Source organism: Grampus griseus (assembly GCF_964374135.1).
Source record: "Grampus griseus genome assembly, chromosome: 1".
Taxonomy (NCBI): Eukaryota; Metazoa; Chordata; class Mammalia; order Artiodactyla; family Delphinidae; genus Grampus; species Grampus griseus.
Genome location: NC_139017.1, coordinates 138,910,400 through 138,929,643, shown reverse-complemented (window position 1 = coordinate 138,929,643; position 19,244 = coordinate 138,910,400). Strand labels below are relative to the sequence as shown.

At 56.6% G+C, this 19,244-nt stretch overlaps 1 protein-coding gene across 9 annotated transcripts in view; it reads right to left on the bottom strand.

Moving 5' to 3' along the window:
* Positions 1-19,244, bottom strand: part of LRP8 (LDL receptor related protein 8) — a 77,735-nt gene that overhangs the window by 35,361 nt on the left and 23,130 nt on the right. For all 9 annotated transcript variants that reach the window (XM_082666364.1, XM_082666365.1, XM_082666367.1 and 6 more), the window contains exon 3: positions 5,573-5,695. In XM_082666364.1, coding sequence (XP_082522490.1) covers positions 5,573-5,695 — 123 coding nt within the window. The remainder of the gene's footprint in view (positions 1-5,572; positions 5,696-19,244) is intronic.

Here is a 19,244-nt window from a genome sequence, read left to right as displayed (position 1 = left end):
ACCATGGGATGGAGGGACGAGGCAGCCGTATATCCCTGCGCCAGGCCTTAGGAAACAGAGGAGCTGGCAGGGAGCCACATTCACTGGGCACCTACAGTGGGTCAGCCTGCTCCATTCTGAGGAGCTGATACTTTCCCATGTCATCCTGACCCTCACCCTGCCAGGTAAGTGGGCCCTGCAGGCTGTGAGTGCAAACTCCAGGGGCACCATTCACAAAGATCATCATGTCAGTGGCACCTCTGGAATGGAGTAGGGCAGTGGTCCTGCAGGTAAGCACTCCATTTTACAGATAAGGAAACTGAGGCTCAGAGAGACCAAGTAACTGGCCCAAAATGCACAGCAGTGAGGGGCAGAGTACCGGTTCCTTGGACTAAAAACCCTGCCCTTTTCCTTTTCCCCTCCTGCTCCTGCAGGTAGAGAAGTGGCCCAGAACCAGCCCCAAACTCTCTGCCCAAAAGCCCAGGTGACTGAAATGGCCCCTGACCTGTCCACACCATCTCTGGGGGCCTGGTTCTGCATACCCCAGTGCAGCAGGCAGCTGCTTGAACTCTGAATGAATATTTATACAGTTAATTGCATAACCTTTCAGCAAGGACAATGATTAAACAATCCGTCTGCTTCCTTTCTTTATAATTAATAAGACATTTGCTGTGTCCCTAAATAGACAGCTCTAATTACAGGCTCTCGAGGATTCAGCAGTGCCTGACACCAGCCCTCCTACCCTCACAGAGCCAAGGCACCTTCTTGGAACGCCGGGACACAAGAGGCCTTGGAGGGCACACTGAGGAGCAGCCACTGGAGTGACAGGAGGCAGAGGCCCAGCGAGGGGAAGTGACCTGCCCGGCTGCTAGATGCTGGGTGCTCCAACAGCTGTCTCTCCTAGAACCTTGCCGTCTCCGCTGGGGTGCAGCTGTTCCCCAAAGCAGGACACAGACCTTGCCCCGCGGGCTCCTGGGTGAGGCTTCTCACCACTCAGCCCTGGGAAGTGAGTCTGGGGAGTGTTGATGTGCAGTATCTCCTCACGAGGTGGGTGGGGAGAGCAAAGCCCAGAGAGTGAAAGTCGTTTGCTCGAAGTCTTGTGGTGAAGGGCAGAGCTGGGCTTCCTCCCCAGGTCCCTCAACTCCAATTGCACTGCTTAACTTATGGCGTTGGACACTGCACATGAGAAAAGTAGGCCCCACCGGTCTCCCGGCAACCCTGGGCTGCAGAGGGGTCACTGGAGGGAGGAGGCTCACTGGACCTTTGCTCAGGCAGAGTCCGCGAGATAGCAGATGGCCATCTGACGTCCACTTTCAGGATAACTAAAGCTAAAGGCCCCAGGCAGCACGACGCAGGAGACAGAGCATGGGTTTGGAGCCGGACAGGCCTGGGTCCAAATCTCATTTACTAACATGAAGGTCCTTCCACAAGTCACTTAACCTCTCTGCACCCTGGCTCCCCTCACCTGAAAAAGGGGTTACGTAATCTCCCAGAGTTGGTGGGTGGTTTAAATGAGGAAACATGGAAATCCCTTCACTCAGGGCCTGGAGCAAACTTGGAACTCAGCAAACAGTTGCCCTAGTTTTATTTCATGAAGTGCAGATACAAAGGGCTGGGAGGGCCCTGGTCTCACTTCTGGGGATGCACATTACACATTATTAGAGTCCACACGGCCTGCCACGACGCAGCCTCCACCCCTGAACTGAACACCTCTCCCTCTCTCCACCTCTTGTCCTCTCCTGCCCTCTCTCTCTCCCTCCCTCCTTCTCTCTCTCTCTCTCTCTCTCTCTCACACACACACACACACACACACACACACACACACAAACAGATGCCGCAAGGGATGCCTCTGGCCTGCTGTCCAAGTAACCCCAGGTTCTCCGAGGCAGGAGTGACAAGCTCCACTGTCTCTCAGACATCAGGAATCCTCCAAGTCACCAAGGGCCTGCAACTGCACCCTGGAGTGGCCGGAGGCATTTATAAATTCCCAGAGAAGCCTGCACCAGAAATCCAAATCCAATGGTACTTTCTCTAATTCGTAAGTTCACAAATTAACAAAAAGGGAAATGTCTGTTGAATAAAAGAATGCAAGTGCCTGACAGCTACTTATTGAGCAAGCACATCTGCAGTGTCAGGTCACAAGAGGCACAGGGGCAGACAACCTCCGCACGGGGACTGCCCGCTCCAAGGGGACCAGCGGCTCAGGCAGTGGGAACTACAGGGTCTAGCTGCTGCCCCAGGAGGCACGACATGGGACGTCCCACTGTGCAGAAGGGGGCAGTTACACCAAGCTTCTTCTCACAGGATCAGCTGGGTTGGCCTCTAACCTTGCTGGGATCTCATAAAATCTCTGGTCTCTGATAGGAAAGTACGCTTGGTTAATCTGTGAGGTCCCCCTTTCAGATGGGAAGGCTCTAAGACGCATGAAAAAAACCTCATTTTCAATAAGCAGCACCCAGAATTGTAACTCCTTCACCTTGAACTAACCTCCCCACCCCCATCCCACGCCCCTCCCAACAGATGCCTGAAGGTGGATCACAAATGGCCCCAGTCAAGTGAGCTATAATTAGAGCTGAAATGCTACTTTCATTAGGCAAATGTCCCCGCTTTCCCACTGTGACTCCTGGCTCAATTTGATAGACACAGAACCCGGAACCAGAAGGAAACAGAGCTGGGAGAAACCCCAGGCAGCGAGGGGCAGATGACATAGTGGGGGAACACAAGAAGGGGGACCTGCTCCCAAATTCCTTTCCCTTCCCTGCAAACCCCGCTCACTTAGACTATTCTAAGGCTTTAAATTGGGGAGAGGGCCTACAGTCAAAACGTAATCATAAAATAACCCTGCCATTTGCTCCCGCACTGACACGTTGTGTGCATTTTTTTTATTTGATCCTCATAACCCCCGTAGGGTAGGCACCATTACCCCATTTTGCAGACAAATGAACTGAGGCTCAGGGAGATTGGACAACTTGCCTGAGGTCTCACAGGTTAAAGGACCTAAACCCAAATATATCAGACATCAAACCCACTACCCTTTACTACTGCCTATAATCTTTCTTTGCAGGTAGGCAGGGGGCTCTATCCTGCAAGCTGGCACAGTCCCCAGGAACCTGGTAGGCTGTGGAGGTTGCTATGACAACGCCAATTAAATGGGCAGTGAATTGGCTGCCGGGTTCTCACTTGGTCAGGAGGCTGTGAGCAAGCCTGTTACCAGGTCCTGAGGCTGTGAGCAAGCCTGTTACCAGGTCCTGCTCCCGCAAATTCTGCCTGACCCTCAAGGACCCACTCTGGCTGCCCTCCCCCAGGCAGCCCTCCCCACCCACAGACCTTGCCCACCTGTGACCAATGTAATTGTGCATGGAAAGTGGGATCCTGGGCCTTGTGCCCCAGCTGGGTACAGGCAAGGGAGAAAGAGGGCCTCAGAATCCTAGGAGTCCAGGAGTCTTAGAATCACAGTCTTTGGAATTCTGGACTGTTAGAAACTAGGGCCCAGAGAGGGGCAGGAAAGTATGCAGGACCTCACAGTGAATCACTGGGAGAGCCCAGAGGAGAGCTGGGCCGCCGACCCCCAGGGTGTGGCCTCGATGGCAGCTCCCACGGAGCCCCCTGTCAAGCCTCAGAGACACTGTGGAGCCTGCCTTTTGTCCTGGAAGGCAGACCAGCCATGAACCACCTGTGTGTCTTGGAAGCAGGGCCCTCAGCTTCCCTAAGCCTCCAGTTACTCAATGGTCAGATAACCGTGCTCTACAGCTGAACACAAAGCAGGCCTGGGAGGCAGGAGGCGTGAGGCCCGAGGGCACCCGCACAGCCCAGAGGATGGGAAGGCAGCAAGTGCTGGGATGGCGAGAGGGAGGAAGACAGAGGGAAACGTGGGCAGGGCAGCAGAGAGAGAGCCGGCAAGAGGGAGAGGGAGGGGGGGCAAGCAGGGAAGGGAGGCAGCCCGGCAGTGCAGGGTTGGGCAGGAGGGAGATGAAAAGGAGCGTCAATGCAAAGAGACAGAGACCTGGGGAGGCGGTGGGGGGGGGGAGCACAGCGCTCAGGCAGCAGGACAGACCCCGGGAATGACCCTGACGATGCTCCCCCTCCCCTCCCACCTCCCGTGTCCAGGGAAACCGCAGGCATGGGGTCTGGATGACCGAGCTGATTGCCATGGTGGCCACAGCCCCCTGCCCAAAGACACACTCTGGGCTGCACACAGCTCTGCCCTATATTAGCTGGGCAGCCTTGAGCAAGTGGCTGAACCTGTCCCAGCCTCAATTTCTTTCTCTCTAAACAGATCCACCCCCCCCTCCCAAGGTTGCCAGGAGGATGAGTCACCAGTGGGCGTGGCTGGGCTTTGTTCCTCCCGAAGCCAAGCTCAGGACAAAGCACTGGGCTGCCCTTGGGCCCAGACACCTGGGGCTGCACCAGCTTTGGCTACTTGGTGGGGTGAGGGAAGAATAGGGCCTGCAGCAAGTCCGGGGAAGGCAGGGCAGCTGTGCAAGGGAACGAGGGGGTGCCCTGTCTCGGGCGGGGACGGCTCCCGCTCTCCCTTTCTCTCTCCCTTTCTCTTTCTCTCCCATGGAGACTGGTAGCTCTGTTGCTAGGAGACAAGGAAACCCAGTTATCACCAGCCGCAGCCCTAGATGGGACGCTGGCCTCCATTGTCCCCACCTCTGCCTCTGGGGTGACTGTGACTCGCAGGTCCCTGCCAGCCCCACCCCCACCCCCAACCAGGTCCCCCCCGCCTCGCCCTCTGTCCTCCACGTGCGGCCCCCACCCTGGCCTTTTGTCTCAGGCTCATTCTGCTGAAGCTCTGCCTCCGGGACCACCGGGTCCTTCCCTGCCCCCGTCTCATCTCCTTTTTAATTTAACAAATGTCATGGAATGACCTGGTGGGTGTAAGTTTGCTTTGAGGATTAGGGCCTGGAAAAGAAATCCCAGAGAGACAAAGCCTGAGTATGGGAGGCGGGGGGCCTGGGGCTCCGCTCTGGCCCTCGCCTCACCCCTGGCTGTCTTCGCTGCCATCAGCCCGCCCAGAGCAGAGGACAGAGCTGGGGTCTCAAAATCCCTGCTGAGCGGCCTTGGGCAAGTCACTCAACCTCTCTGAGCCTCAGTGTCCGCCTCCGCAAAAGTTAGAAAGTGACGGTACCTGCCTCGTGAGGCCGCTGTGGGAATTAGACGAATGAAAGCGTGCACAGAGCTTAGCACAGTGCCCGCTACACACTGAATGCTCGATATGCACCAGCCGCCATTAGCACTATTAGAATTACGACTAGAGTCCTCAGAAACAAATTAGTGGGGGAGGCTGAGGGGAGGCCTGGAGGATGTGCTCTGGCTACTTCTGGGCAGCAGTGCTCCCAGAACTACAGGAGCAGGGCCCAACCTGCCGGAGGGCTGGGAAGAAAGTCCAGAAACAGGTCACCAGACACCAGCAGCTAGAGGCACCGGACTGTCAGCCCGGAGCTGGCAAGGGCTCAGTACAAAGTGAGTCTGAGGCTGTGCATGACAGATCACCTCACCAGAGCCTCCCAACCTCCCAACCGGGAAGACCTGATGAGGAAACTGAAGCCCAGAGCCAGGTCCCCTCCCCCAGCCTTGGGGCAACACTCACTGCAAGTGGCCTCGGACTCGTCCGAGCCGTCGGGACACTCCTCCTCGCCATCGCACTTCCACCGCTCTCGGATGCAGTGGCCGTCGTCACAGGTGAAGTCGCTGTCCGCACAGGTCTTCTTGGCTGTGGGGCAAGGAGAAGAGTGTGAGGGGCCTGGTGGGCACAGGAGGATTTTCTAGGACATACACTCAGGTGGCTACGGGGTGACCAGACTGTGCTGGTCTGCAAGCTGGACCACGTGACCTCCCATAGCCCCAGGAGGCCACGAGTGCCTCCCTGACCAAGAGGAGTGGACAGGAGAGAAAGGCTTATTCATTCCACACCAGGAGGAGACGGGCAATCCCTGGCCTTGCTCTCCAGGTTCAACAAGGGTGACAGGACTCATCCATCAGGGGAATGCCCATTCCCATCACACTTCTCTCTTCCTCCCAAGTCCAGGTCCACTGTCACAGCCTCCAGGAAGCCTTCCCTGATCACATACGGTAGCTGCCTTAGCCCCTTCAGCCAGTTCTCAGTCCCTTTACCTGCCTTTCCTGCTCCCCACAACCAGACTGAAGTCGAGGCTCCTTCTGCAAGCACCAGGGATCTGGTGATAATAAATTATAAAAGTAAATGATCACCTTGTGGCAAGATTAATGAGGTGTGTTTTGTTCAGAGCGAGGGAAAGAGAATCTGTGGGCAAGACATCCAAATAAGTCCCTGCTCCCAAGGCGCTTATGGCCACACAGGGGGTTGGAATCCCAGCTCTGCCTCTTTCTATCTGTGTGATCTTGGGGATGTTACTTAAGCTCTGAGCCCCTGTTTTCTTATCTATATAATGGGGAGAAAGAAACAAAGGGCTCCAAGGAGAAGTAACAAGAAGTTATAATGTATGAAGATCAGGCAGCAGAGACCCTGGCACACAGCAGATGCTCAGTAAGTAGCAGCTATTGCTGTTTTTATGGTCTGAGCCTTAATTAGAAGCAAAGGAAATGGGGTGTTCTGTGCCCTCATAGGGGAAGCACACAGCAGGTCGGAGCAGCTGGGAGCAGAACTCCCAACTGGGAGCAGAACTGGGACAAGAACACAGGGACCAACAGGGTTTACTTTTCTCCCTCCCTGTCCCTCCACTGGCCTGACACTACCCCAGCACAGGGATTGCATCAGATTCAGCACAGGACCCAACGCAGGGTAGATTTCAGTGCAGGGCATTGAACCCATCGGAAACGTAGCTGTGCAGCCTCTGCTCCCGCACCTCCAGGGCCAGGCTCTCCCTCTCCCCGGGAAGCTCCTTCCCAGCGACCAGCTTTGGGTTATGTAAATCCTCCCACAGGCCCTCTGGCCCCCTCTGGAGCCACATGACTGCTCCCCCACTGAGCAGCCTAATAGGGATTTGGGGACAGATGCTAGGCCTCCTGAATCCATTCCATTTCTGCCTTTCTTTTCAATGAAATCCTTGCAATACATCTGCATTCTAAGCTGAGCTTTCTTCACACTTTCCTTAGAAGAACATCTCTGCCTGTGCAGGGCTGGAAGAAACCAGAGGAATCAGAGTCTACCTACAGATGGGGGCCTGAGACCCAGAGAGAGAAAAGGGCTGGCCCAGGGAAACACAGGAAGGCAGCAGTCAGAACGAGCTCATTTGTCTCCCAGTCCAGGACCCCCAAAAAGCCCTCCCTGAGCCCTGCACTGAGGGGTCAACATGGGTGATAAATACCAATGTGGTATTTGGTAGATCACGGCTTATAGTGCATCAGAAAGGAAATATACTTATGAACCACGGCACCTGGGGCATTTCCTAATATGAGCACCAGGGCGCCCCTTCCACAGGAAGCTCAGCATTCAAAAAAGAAACATATATTCCAGTGCTTTCTTTTTCCGATTCTAACATTCTCCAAGTGCATCCTGTGTGCCAGTCTCTGTGCTAGGCACTTTACCAGGAAACCCCACGACAAAGGGCCTGTTCTGTCCCTACTTGACATGTGGGGAAGTTCAGCTCCAGGGTGTTAAGTTACATGCCCAAGGTCACACCACGGTGGGAGCAGAGCCACAGTTGGACCTCACAGTCAGACGTCCCTCTTCCCCACCATGGCTCTCCAAACAAAATGCCCAGGGGCATCAGATACGGAAGAAAAGCCCAAGAATAGGTGGGAAGTCCATGGAAGCTTCAGCTCAGTGCTCAGTGAGCTTGTGTCTGTGCCCTGAGCACACGGATGAGAAGTCCGCCCAGCCCGTCAGCACGAGTGCATGACCAGCAAACCCCAGGACAGCAAGGCAGGCTTGACGAAGAAGGGGATGGAGGGGCTCCATCGCTGGGCCTCGGCCAGCCAGATGCTCGCCACGGACCCTTTCCTCCCTGGCATCCTGGGAGCCTGGGAGTCAGCTTGGCCTCCCACAGCGTGCCAAGTCCTGACAGGCCAGAGCGGCCACAAGCAACATCACAGTCCTGAAGGGCAGCACTGAGGCCAGGAAATGGCAGGCTCGGGTGCATGTCCCATGGTGGTGTTTTGGGGAACAGACCTGTTTCACTGTCATGACCGGTTTGGACATTTTCCACCCTTGCTCTGCCCTGCCACCTTTCACTCAATATCCCAGTGATTCCTCGTAGCTATTCTGGCAGCTGTTTTTAATCCCATTTTACAGAAGAGGAAATTGAGGCTCAAAGAGGTGAGGGTGGTAGGTGGCAGAAGTGGGATTTCAAGTCCATGTGGCAGCTTCCAAAGCTTGGCCTCTTTATACTAAGTCCCTTAGCCACCTCAGCATTATCGGGCAAAAAATGAGGACCCCAGAGAGGCAAATGCAGTTGGACTAGATCCCAGGGGCTGCAGGACAAGGCAATGTGGCGGATCCACCACAGACCAGAGGCACCTGCATGAAGGGCTCCCCTGGAATGTACCCAGAAATGTGCGGTAAAATAAACCTGGGCCTGTGACAACTTATGCTTTGCTAATGGACCACCCTGGGGAAACTGAGGCAGCATGGTCAGTTTCAGGCTGGGGACTAGACTAAACCACCTTGGCAGACCCTATATGAAGTGTAACCACGTGGAAGGATTTGGAAGCAGAGCTGAGCCTGAACCCTGGCACGGCCACCTCCTCTCTGGGTGACCCTGGGCAAGTTCCTTGTCTCTCTGGGCAAGTGAGGATGGTGGCTTTCCCAGGCAGCACTGCCACACAAGGTCAAAAGGCAAAAAGGGATCTGAGCAAGCATCCCAGTGTCAGGTTGTGCAGTGTAAAGAGCCCAACAGCCCCTTGTCAAGAGGCTACATCAGCCCCACCAAGGGATGAGGGCAGGGCAGTCTTTTGAAGCTGTCAGAGCAAACCATGCCAGACCCCACTCTCCTGGCCTTGGCAGCCTTGGCTCCAGCTTCCAGGGTGATTCCCAAGCTGGGCTCGAGGCCGTGGCTCTCTATTTCCAGGGATTTATGTCCCTCCATGCCAGTCACCCCTTGGACAATTCCACCTCTGTGAATCCCTGTACTCCACAGCCCAGGAGCAGTACACAGTCATCCAGGATCTGCGACATCATAATCTGGTGCCATGGCAACAGATGGGCTGCCACAAAGGACTTGGGATTCCTAAGGGCAGTGGGGAGGGGCCAACCCCAGGGCAGAGGGGGAGAGAATGGGAAATCCAGGACAAAAGAAGGGGGAGCTGCTAATTATAACAAGAACGCAGGCCAAGGAAAGCGTCAGACTGCTCACGGTTGATGGAACTCTGTTCTGCCACTTGTGGGCTGTGTGACCTTTTGCAAGTTACACAACTTCTCTGAGCCTCACTTTCTTCACCTACATTCAGGGATAAAATCTCTGCTTCACCACAGAGGGTTGTTGTGAGAAGCAAATAGGCTAAGGATGGTGCAAGGACCTTATGAACTGAAAAGCAGAAAGGTGCAAGTTTGCGGCGTGTGAAGTCAGCAGCTCCAGCCGCTATGTGTGTGACACTGGGCTCATCAGCCACATGGGCCTGCCTCCTCATCTGGATATGCAAGTGCGGAGCTGACTGAATCTTCAGCCCTCTGTGCCCAGAGTCTATGATCTTGCGAAATTGTTATGATCACTCATCACCTCCCAGCTTCCCCGCCCCCGGAGGCGTCCTGCCCCGAGACAATGTGCGTCCTTCATGCTGTTATTCCCCACCCATGCTCATCCTGCAGCCCCAGTGCAGACAGGAGGCTTCAAAACAAAGATTAGCCAGGACTGCCAGGTGGAGCTGTTCGGTGTGGCTTCGTCTTGGCAATCACAATGCCCTGTCCTGTCAGAGCCCAGGGCTTTGAAGTCCCCTCTGCGGCTCTCCTGTTCTAGAAGCTGAAGTCAGGCCCGGGGAGAAGGGGCTGCTCCAAGGCACAGCACGTGTCTCTGGGAGGGGCTGTGCCTGAGCCCAGGCATTCTGACCCCCAGTCCCACTGTGTGGCCAGGAAGCCAGGCGAGGGCCACCCAACCATCCCAGGGGGCAGGGAAGGCTTCCTGGAAGAGGGGACTGTGTTCAAGGAAGAGAGGTCATCCAAGCCGTGGGAGTGAGGAGAGCAGAGAAGGGTGTTCCAGGGAGAGGGATAACAGGCCATGGGGTGTGGAGGAGCCAGCGGAATGGCCGTTTGGGGCTGGGGAGGAGGTAAGTGGCAAGGGACCTGGGAGCTCCACTAGGCCAGGGGCCAACTCGCCCCACCTGGCACCAGGCTGCCCCTCAGAGGCCCAGTGCAGGGACCTGGCTTTCCCTGAGCTCACCTAGGGACTCACCCCGCCCCTGCTAAGCACAGGGCAGCCAACAAAACCCATGGCTCCAAGCTGCCTGGGCCTCCTTCAGGATTGGGCATGTCCGTGCACATGGACCATCAGGCCCTGGCAGAGGAAGAGAGAGGCAGAGGGCAGGACAGAGAGCTGCAAGACCATCCACCCAGAGGTTTGGGTTAAGATTTATTACCTTCCCCTTGAATATTCATGATGCCCACTGGCTTACTAAGGGCCCTGAGAGGCCTACAGTAAAGATAGCAGATTGATTTTGTTTCCTCCAGCACTTCCCAAACTTGTTTAGCCAAGGAATGTCTTTGTTGGATGCCACGTCTATTAATTTCCCAAGAAACAAGTGTCCAATGAACCACACTTCACGAAACACTGCTATAGTGCCAGCCCCTCAGATCAGAAGATGAGGCCCAGAGAAGGGAAGGACTGGCCTATGGTCACACAGCAGAGGCTGGGACCCAATCTTCTGTCTCTGGGCCAGCTCCACCAAGCCATGAAAAACAGGAGAAGGCATTCCCGGAGTACTTGGGGCAAAGGGAAGCTGAGGGGACTCCACTGGGGAGACCCCAGTCCTAAGAGCAGGGACATGTCTAGAGGCAAGCCCAGGATGGGGTCGGGGGGAACTAATACCAGGCCACATGGGACAGGGAGATGCGAGAGATGCAGGCTCTGCCTGCCCTCAGGTTTCTGCAGACAGGTCGTGGGCCCCAGGGAACATTCTTTGAGGGCAGAGCAGAGACCCACAGACAGGTGATTCCAGCTCAACATTGTTTCGGAGCCACCTGGGGCAGGTCCCTTCCCTCCCAGGGCAGTTGAGAGTCTGGCAGAGCAGAGATGTAAACCCTCACCTTGGAGCCCTGTGCGCAGAAGGGACTCGTCTGTTCCCACTTCCTCTCTCAGGCTCGGACCAGCACCGAGCGGCCTGGCTCTGGCCCTGCCGCCCAGCCCTAAGGCAGCTGGGCCACTTGTACCCGGGTCGGGGAGATGAAAGAGCTGCTCCCCCCGACGGTTACCCTTCTGCAGAGCTCGCCAGGCCCTGGCGTTGCCAAGACGACCACTGCCAGCAGAACGAAGATCCGGGGTGGGGGCAGGGGCGTGCCAGCCGGCCCCGGCCTACTAACCTGGCAGGCAGATTTAAATGACAGCCCAGGAAGCTACTATTAAACTGTCAACCCAGTCAACGGCAGGACAGACCCGGAGTGTTCTCTGGCTGCAGCAACAACACAGCAGGAGTGAGAGGGGGAGGAGCCAGTGGCCCAGAGCAACCTGCATCCCCTCCCGGGAAGCCCCGTCTGCCTGCCTGTTCACCCGCCGGCCAGAGCCACTGTCTCAGGCTGAGGCGGGTCCCGGCCCAGAGCTGCAGCATAGCACCGGGCCTGGGAAACTTTAGTTTTAAGCAGAGGGATGCTTTTCCTAAGTGAAACCCCAGCATATAAAATAGAGTAAAATGGAGCTGCACGACTGGAAGCAGGGCGAGAGAGGGGACCCCATCACTCCCTTAGCAGCCCTGGTGGGGCCGTGAAACCCTGGGCTCACAGCCCAGCGGCAGCAGCTCTGGGGTCCAGCAGCACTGGGTTCAAACCCGCCCCCGATCCCGCCCCCGACACATGATGTTCCTAAAAACCCTCAGTTTAAAGATCCCGTGAGTCTAATACAACATTTAGAATAGCTTTTGTGGGTTTAAGGTGCTCACTCTCTAAGGACCCAAGTTTTTAAGACTGCACCACCCTGATCCACACACCCTCAGCCTCATGACGGGACTCCAGGACAGTTACTGCGTGACGCACACGTGTCGACAAGCTGTGGACACCCCCCGACCCCATCCTGCAAGGGACTGTGTCCCCGAGTCCACGCTGACAGTCAGACTCGAGGCTCTGGGTGGTGCCAGAAAGGCAACCCGTTCCCACAGTGTCCCGACACCCACGGAGCGCAGTGGGAGGGGCTCAGCTTGCGGCTTTGTGCTGCCCAGCGGGCTCCGGGGCTCAGGCCACCACCATCCATCAGCAGGTGACATCTGAGTCCGCTTTCTCCTCCACCCTCGCATCCCACCTGGGGAGTAAGAGGAAACGAAGCAGCAGATGCTGGCGGGGAGGGGTGGGCATGTGAAGGGCTTCAGGCAGAAGATAAAAGAATGAAGCGGGGGTGGGAGGGTCACTCTTTGGGGAGGGCGCCTTTGCTTTTAAATTGGACACAGTGTCCTCAGCCGGGTGTCCACCTGACTCCACACACCAGTGCCTGCCAACGTTTCCTTCATCTCAGCGTCCCCCTCACACAGAGTCTGATGCCAAGGTGCTCAAAGAATACCTATGGTCCCACACCTCTGACAGACCGTGTGACTTCCCCCCCTTGGCCTCAGTTTCCTCAGGTGAACATATCTTTAAGGACCCCCTCCAGCTGACATTCTGGGTCTGTGACTCTGTGACACAGGTGGGTTGTGCTTCACGGTGCTGCTCCAGGGGACCACCTGGGGCTTCCCACAGCCAAGTCCCTCTTCCAGGCCCTGGCACATCCCAGCTGCTCTCGTACGTTGCCCGACCCCGGCCCCGCTGTCTGTCACCAAGGGAGGTCCAAGCCATCACTGGGATATGTGGGTCTCCCTGTCGCCACAGGGAAGATGCGCGTCTCCGAGGGACAGACGACAAAGGGGTCTTCCTGTCGCAGTGATTTGTAGACAAAGGGGTATTAAGCCAGTGACAGCTGTGAGGGGGTCGGGGGGGAACGGGTGTGGGGGAGAGGTGGATGGGATCAGCAGGGGTTCCCGGCGGGTGCCTGCACAAGGACGAAGCACCATGCAAGGGGTGCTGCTCAGAGAAGCAGGCGGCAATGGAGAGGACGGCCACTCCCTGACCAACTTCCAGGCTCAGGACTGCCCACTCCGGATATGGGACACCCACTTGGCGCTGGGATTTGAGGTTGCAAGGAAACAGCTAGAGGGAAACTCACAGTATCCTCAGGGTAGGAGCCTCCAGAAAGCAGAAGGTGTGGCTAGGAAACCCTCCACGACCTCCAGCCAGAGCCCTGCCTGGTTCCCAGCCACACACTGTCCCTCCACTCAGGTGAGAGCACTTGGCTGGCCCCAGTGGGGACTCAGTCTCCTCTGAACTTGGGGACCTTCCAGTCTAACCCCAGTCAGTCACAGCTCCGCCTCCCACGAGCAGACCTCAGAGCCTGCCAAGGACTCCACCTTCCAGGCCTCGTTCTCCCATCACCAGCCCCAGCGGGAAGAGGGACAGCTCTTCTGCAGCTGAGGGAAAGGCTCCAGGTCTCATTCCAGCCGGGCTCTGCCACCAACAAGCTGGGTAACACCACCAGGCCTCTCTGGGCTCTGTTGCTTCCACCCCGCTGACTTCGAGTGGGAAACCCAGGGCTCCCTGGACAAAACTCTGCAGCGGTGGGCGAGGAGGTCAGGCCAGAGGGGCCTGACAAGCTGCCTGTCAGTAGCCTGCGTCGGGTTCGCTAAGGGAGTAAAAGCCGGGTGGCCAGTCGTTCCTACCCAAGCAGCCGGGTGGCACGAAGCAGTGAATGACGGAGTGATGACCCCCACCTGTCAGGGGGAGGGGCAGTCCCTCCCCACTACCCCCCATAGGCAGTAATGGATGCCGCACCCTCTGACCACAAGGCAGCAGCTGGGAAGCAACCCCACCTGAGTGGAAAATGCAAACGCTTTCACCAATTAGGCTGGTAGGAGAAGCGTTTTGAGAGGAGCCCCACTGGGCTATCCTGGTGATAAATGGGCAGTGACACCCTGTTATTGGGAAATCCATCCCCTGGGGCTGGCTGGGCTGCAGCCTCTCTGGGGCACCCTCTCTGGGGCACCCCCTCTGTGCTGGCCCCGGGCTTCTTGCCCAGGAGGCTGGTATGGGCTCTCTGCCACCCTCAGCCCCTTGCCGGCCATCCAAGGGTCCTTGGCCCACTGGGTGCCCAACAGGAGGCCCGAGGGTTAGGGCACTGCTCTGCAAAGTAGTTGAGGCCTGTGTCTGGGAGGCTGCTAGCTTTTATTTGGAAAGAGGTTAAGACCATTTCACTGCAAACAGGGTTGGCACTGGGCTCTCTCCCACCACTGGCCTGGGGACCTGGTTCTACTGTGTGACCTCGTATAAGTCCTCTGCCTTCCCTGTGCCTGGCTCTCTTCCTCCACGACAGGACTGGATTGGACGAGATGACCTCTAAGTTACTTTTCTTTTTAGTTATGGTGCTAAAAAGAGGTCCAGAGTGAGGCTGGCAAAGGAGGGGATCTGTGGCTCAGTCCCCAGGCCCTCCCAATCCACCGCTGTGACTCCAGGTAGGGGGCTGGAAATCCACACTGGAAATCCTCCACTGTCCCGCTGGAGGCCTCTCCATCATCAGAAAGCCGCCTTTCCTGGTCCTGCTGGGTTCCCATCTCCCCTAGAATCTGACCAAGTGTCCTAGCAGGGCGCTCAGGAACACTTCAGGCTGCCCTGCTAACTGCTCTCGCCCACCCCTAGCTACCAACGCCTCCACATCCACCCAACGGACATGGACAAACCATGGGCTTGCCTACCTGGTGTCCCACTCGTGCAGCTCCACCTGCAGGAGGTGCTTCTTCATCTCTACCTGGCAAAACTCTCCCCACTCCTCAAGGCCAGTTCAAGCACCAGCTGTTGATGGCGTCTGACAACGCCCTCTACCTCCGACAAGGCCCAAAGGAGTGGAGTTCCTGCCTGGGCTGCCAGAGCCCAGACACTAGCAAGCTCGAGTCACCACAGGGTACTTATTTTGCTGCCATATTTTTGGCAGGTCAGACCTACCTGGACAGTGCCCGCAGCAAGCCTTCCAGGCTGTGCCCACCCTGGCCGTCAGCGCCGAGGCGAAGCTCTGCAGCTTGGCTGGACATCACTCATCTCCCTGTTGGCAGCCTGGGAGGCCCCGGGAGGCTCCACCAGACCAGAGTGGGCTCAGTGAGTCATGCCAAGGTTCCCTGTGGAGCTGGCCTCAGGGAGATGCAAACCTTCCCCTCCCACTGTAGCTGGGCCCTTGGCTATGGGAAAGCCCTTCACAGGGCTATTCCGGGGGCATTCTGCAAACCCAGGCCTGGGTTGTGGCGGGGGAGGTGCCACTGAGTGGCCTGGGCCTCAGAGCCCTGGGCACTACTCCAGGTTGCCCCTGACCGCTGGGGTGACCTTGGACAAGTCCCTTGCCCTCCCCGTGCTTTGGTCTCCTCATCTAGACATCGGAGGAGAAAGGAGTCAGGTTTTCCATGTGCACCATTCACAGGCCTGCCTTGGTACCCCTCCAGGTGGAGAGTGGAAGGGACAGACAGAGGGCACTCCCGGCGTGCGGGCAGGGCTACATGCCCCGAGCCGGCACAGTCAGCACCCGCGTCTAGAAGGGGAGGCAGGTGTTCAGCTGGGTGGTGAGGACAGCAGAGCACGTGCATGGCTCAGGGTGGGTGCTCCATGGAGAGGGGGCAAGGGCCCTACAGCAGGGGCCACAAAGCAGCAGCAGCTCAGACGTGGGGAACCGCGGGGCTGTTCTGGGGACAAGGAGAGTCTCTGGCTGGAAACTCAGCGAAGGCCAAAGGAAATCTGGCAGAACTGGGATCCTGAATGAATGCGGTGCTGAGCGGGCAGATTCACGACCTCAGCCCCCCGCCCCTCAGTCTGGCTCCTTACAGCAACTCTGTGAGGCAGGGGGCATCACCCCCTTTGAGAGATGAGGAAGCAAAAGCCCTTGAAAGGCAACGGACTGTCCCAAGGTCACAGAGCTCAAGGCAGGACCAGAACCCAGGGCATCTTATCCCTAATGCTTGACAAGGAAAGCAAAGGATGAGAGGTGGACCTTCCCTCACAGATATTACAGCAAGCTGAGGAGACAAGAACTCAGATATAACGGCCGGCCGCAACCCAGAACAAGGTAGGATAGTCCTGATCAGAATCGAGGGTGGCGAGGCTGCTGTGTGGCCTCAGACAGTCATGTCCCTCTCTGGGCCTCAGTGCCCCAGCTGAAAACAATGCTGAACTCAGCCCTGGGGAGCTCTCACCAGTGCCGCTCGTCTCTGGGGGTGAGGGGTGCTTGGGGGACAGGGGCGGTGAGCTAGGAGCCTTTTGAGTTGGACCTCAAAGAAGGGGTGATTTTGCACCAATGGGGAAGCAGTGGGGGCTGAGGAAGCCCGCCCTGAGAAATGCCGTTTGATCCAGAAGGAAAAGGTAGATTCTAAAAGCAGATGAAGAAGGCAGTTTCTTGTCTGGCTTCTTGGTGCTTTGGGAAGGAAACAAGGTCCATTCTCTGAAGCCCTTGAACATCCCAGGGGTGGTTCCAGGGGAGAAGCATGAGTGTGTGGGTGGCAACCCCACCCTGCAGCAGATTCTGGGGAGAGATGCCCCCGGGCTCCCTCATCACACTGACCACCTCGGGCTGCTCACGCCTCGTTCAATCCAGCCTGCATGTGGCCGGCAGCTGAGCAAGCAGCAAGCGACACAGGGTCCTGGAACTCACCAGTACAGGTGAGTTAACCTCTCAGAGCCTCAGTTTCCCCACCTCTAAAATGGGGCTAACCATCAGTAACTACACCCCTTGGGAGGCAAGACTTAAAGGAGATTGTAGATGTTGAAATTGTAGACTGAATTGTTCAGCTCACAAAGACAACGGAGCTCTTGTCAATGATCCGGTTTTTTTCTTCTTATCACCCCCACCGGCTTTCCTGCTGGGACTTTGGAGGAGAGCTGGGTCGCCTTCCTGCTGGAATGCGAGAGGGCTGGGGGCAAGTGGGCAAGGGGAGTGGCTCAGATGGGAAAAGCTTCTGGGTTCCCAGAGGTGCCGTGGGGTGGCCAGCGCTGACGGGGCACTGTGTGGACGAAGCTCGGAAGGAGCTAAAGGAGCTGCAGGCAGAACACACCTGTGAGGCAGGACCTGGAGGGCCCTCTGATCCAACCCTCGAATTTCATAAACGGGGCAACTGAGGCCAGAGAAGGCCTGGGCTTTTCACACTCCCAAAGCAGCCTCGGCAAAGCAATGACACTCCCTCCTGAGACCCAGTCATGGAGCAGAACTGCAGCTTAAGAGGCTCATGGAATCATAAAATAGCCTAGAATCACAGAACAGAATCTCCAATTCCATGAGAGTATCTTAGAATCTTAAAGCGCACGATTTAAAAGTACTTAGACCCAAATGGCTCAATGGTAGGATCATGGATTCACAGCTTCTTTTCAACTTGGAAATCACAGAGAAAATTTTAAACTTACAAACAACAGAATCCTAGAAGCTTCAAATCGCAGAATCTAATCCAAGCGCCAGGAGTGGCAAAGGCCTGTCCCTTCCCCCCAGCAGTGCAGGAATCCTCTGTTCCCACCGCTGACATATGGCCATCCCGCCCTCTTGAATGCTCTCAGCGACAGGGGACTCAGTCAGCTGTGCCGGCTGGAGGCTGGACACGTTCCTTCCTCTTGAACAGGGAGGGAAATAAGTTCTCAACAGGAGATCCCCACTTCGTACAAATGGATTTTTCACCCCTCCTTGTTCTTTGGCTCTGGTCAGAAAGATTCCCAGGGAAGTGGAAAGGAGCCAAGAGCTGCCACAAGATGACTTTAACCAGCAGACAGACTGGTAATGTGTTTCGGTGGGAAAAAGGAAGGAGAGCGGCGATTAATTCCAACTTGCTATGTGATAAAGGAAATTAAGGCATAATACAGAGGAGACAGCAGTTCTATTAACCTGTGTGGAATACCAATTACTCAGGCTTCTCAAAATTGCTGGAAATAGAGAGAAAACCCCTAAAGAGACTGTGATTGTGGCCTAGCGCTCATCTGGATTAGGCTGTTTGTTTGCCCTGGCACCCTCATAAAGGGAATGAGGGAAAATTCCACGTTTCCTGGGAGATGGCTCTGCCGGAGTGGGGGAGAAGAGGCAGGCCCACGTGTTGCCACTGGACCGCTTGGCGAGAGCTCATGGTGGGGGGGGGGGGGTCCCGGCCCACTTAAGGAAGAGTTTGGTACAGTCGGGGTCCAGCACACACCCTTAATCCTGTACTCTGGGAGGGACCCTGGGAGGGCCAAGCTTCTGATGACCCCTGTTCCCACTGAAAAGTCTCAAGTCTCTGCTTCTGGAAGCTGAAAGAATCAAGTACTTGCTGTGTGCCAAGTACCCTGCTAGGTGCTGGTAAGCCCTGCCATTAGGCAAGATCTTCAGAGGTGGCCGTGTCTCAGGTGCTGGTCCTGCTGGGCCGGCGCCCAGGGCTCTGGCCTGCACCGCCCACCTCTCTGCAGCCAGCTAAGGGACAGGCAGCACGGGCAGAGTTAATGGCCAAGGGCCGCGGCTCGGTGCCTACGGCCAGGGCCCCAGCAGGACTTCTGTGAGGGCTCCCGGCCAGAGCTGGGCAGGAGGAGATGGTTGTGGCCGTGGGAAGTGAGCTGAGAGAGGGAGTGAGGCAGGTGCCCAGCAGAGCCTCACGCCCCACTGGCATCCTGGCCTAGACCCTTGCCACTTCTCAGAGCCCCTCTGACAGGGGGCCGTCACTCGGGCTCTGAGCCAGCATGGTTCCTCCAACAAGACAGGTCCCACCACAGCCTGGCTGATAGGGAAGCTGCCTCTGAAACAGCCTGCTCCGTGAGCACGCCCACCACCCATGACAAGTCCATCCTCCTCAGCCTTTGCTTCAAGTGGACGTTTTCTCCCAGTACAGAGATTTGGAAGATGCTCGTCTGCAGCCCTCTGTGGCCCTCCTCCCACGAGGGGCAGGTTAAGGAAGCAGAGCTCACATCCTGGCTTGGCCCCTTACTAGCTGTGTGACCTCAGCCAGGTTACTTGACCTCTCGGAGCCTCTGTTTCCCTCATCTAAAATTGTGATGCTGCATCCTGACTTGCAGGGTAGTTGCTTATAAGATAACACAGCAGTGCCCGACGTAGTGATGCAAGTTCCTCTCAACTTTTCTTTTTCACTCTCCCACTCCCAGGCTCTGTACCTAGTAGGTCCTCAGGAAGTTTTTGTTACGATTATTA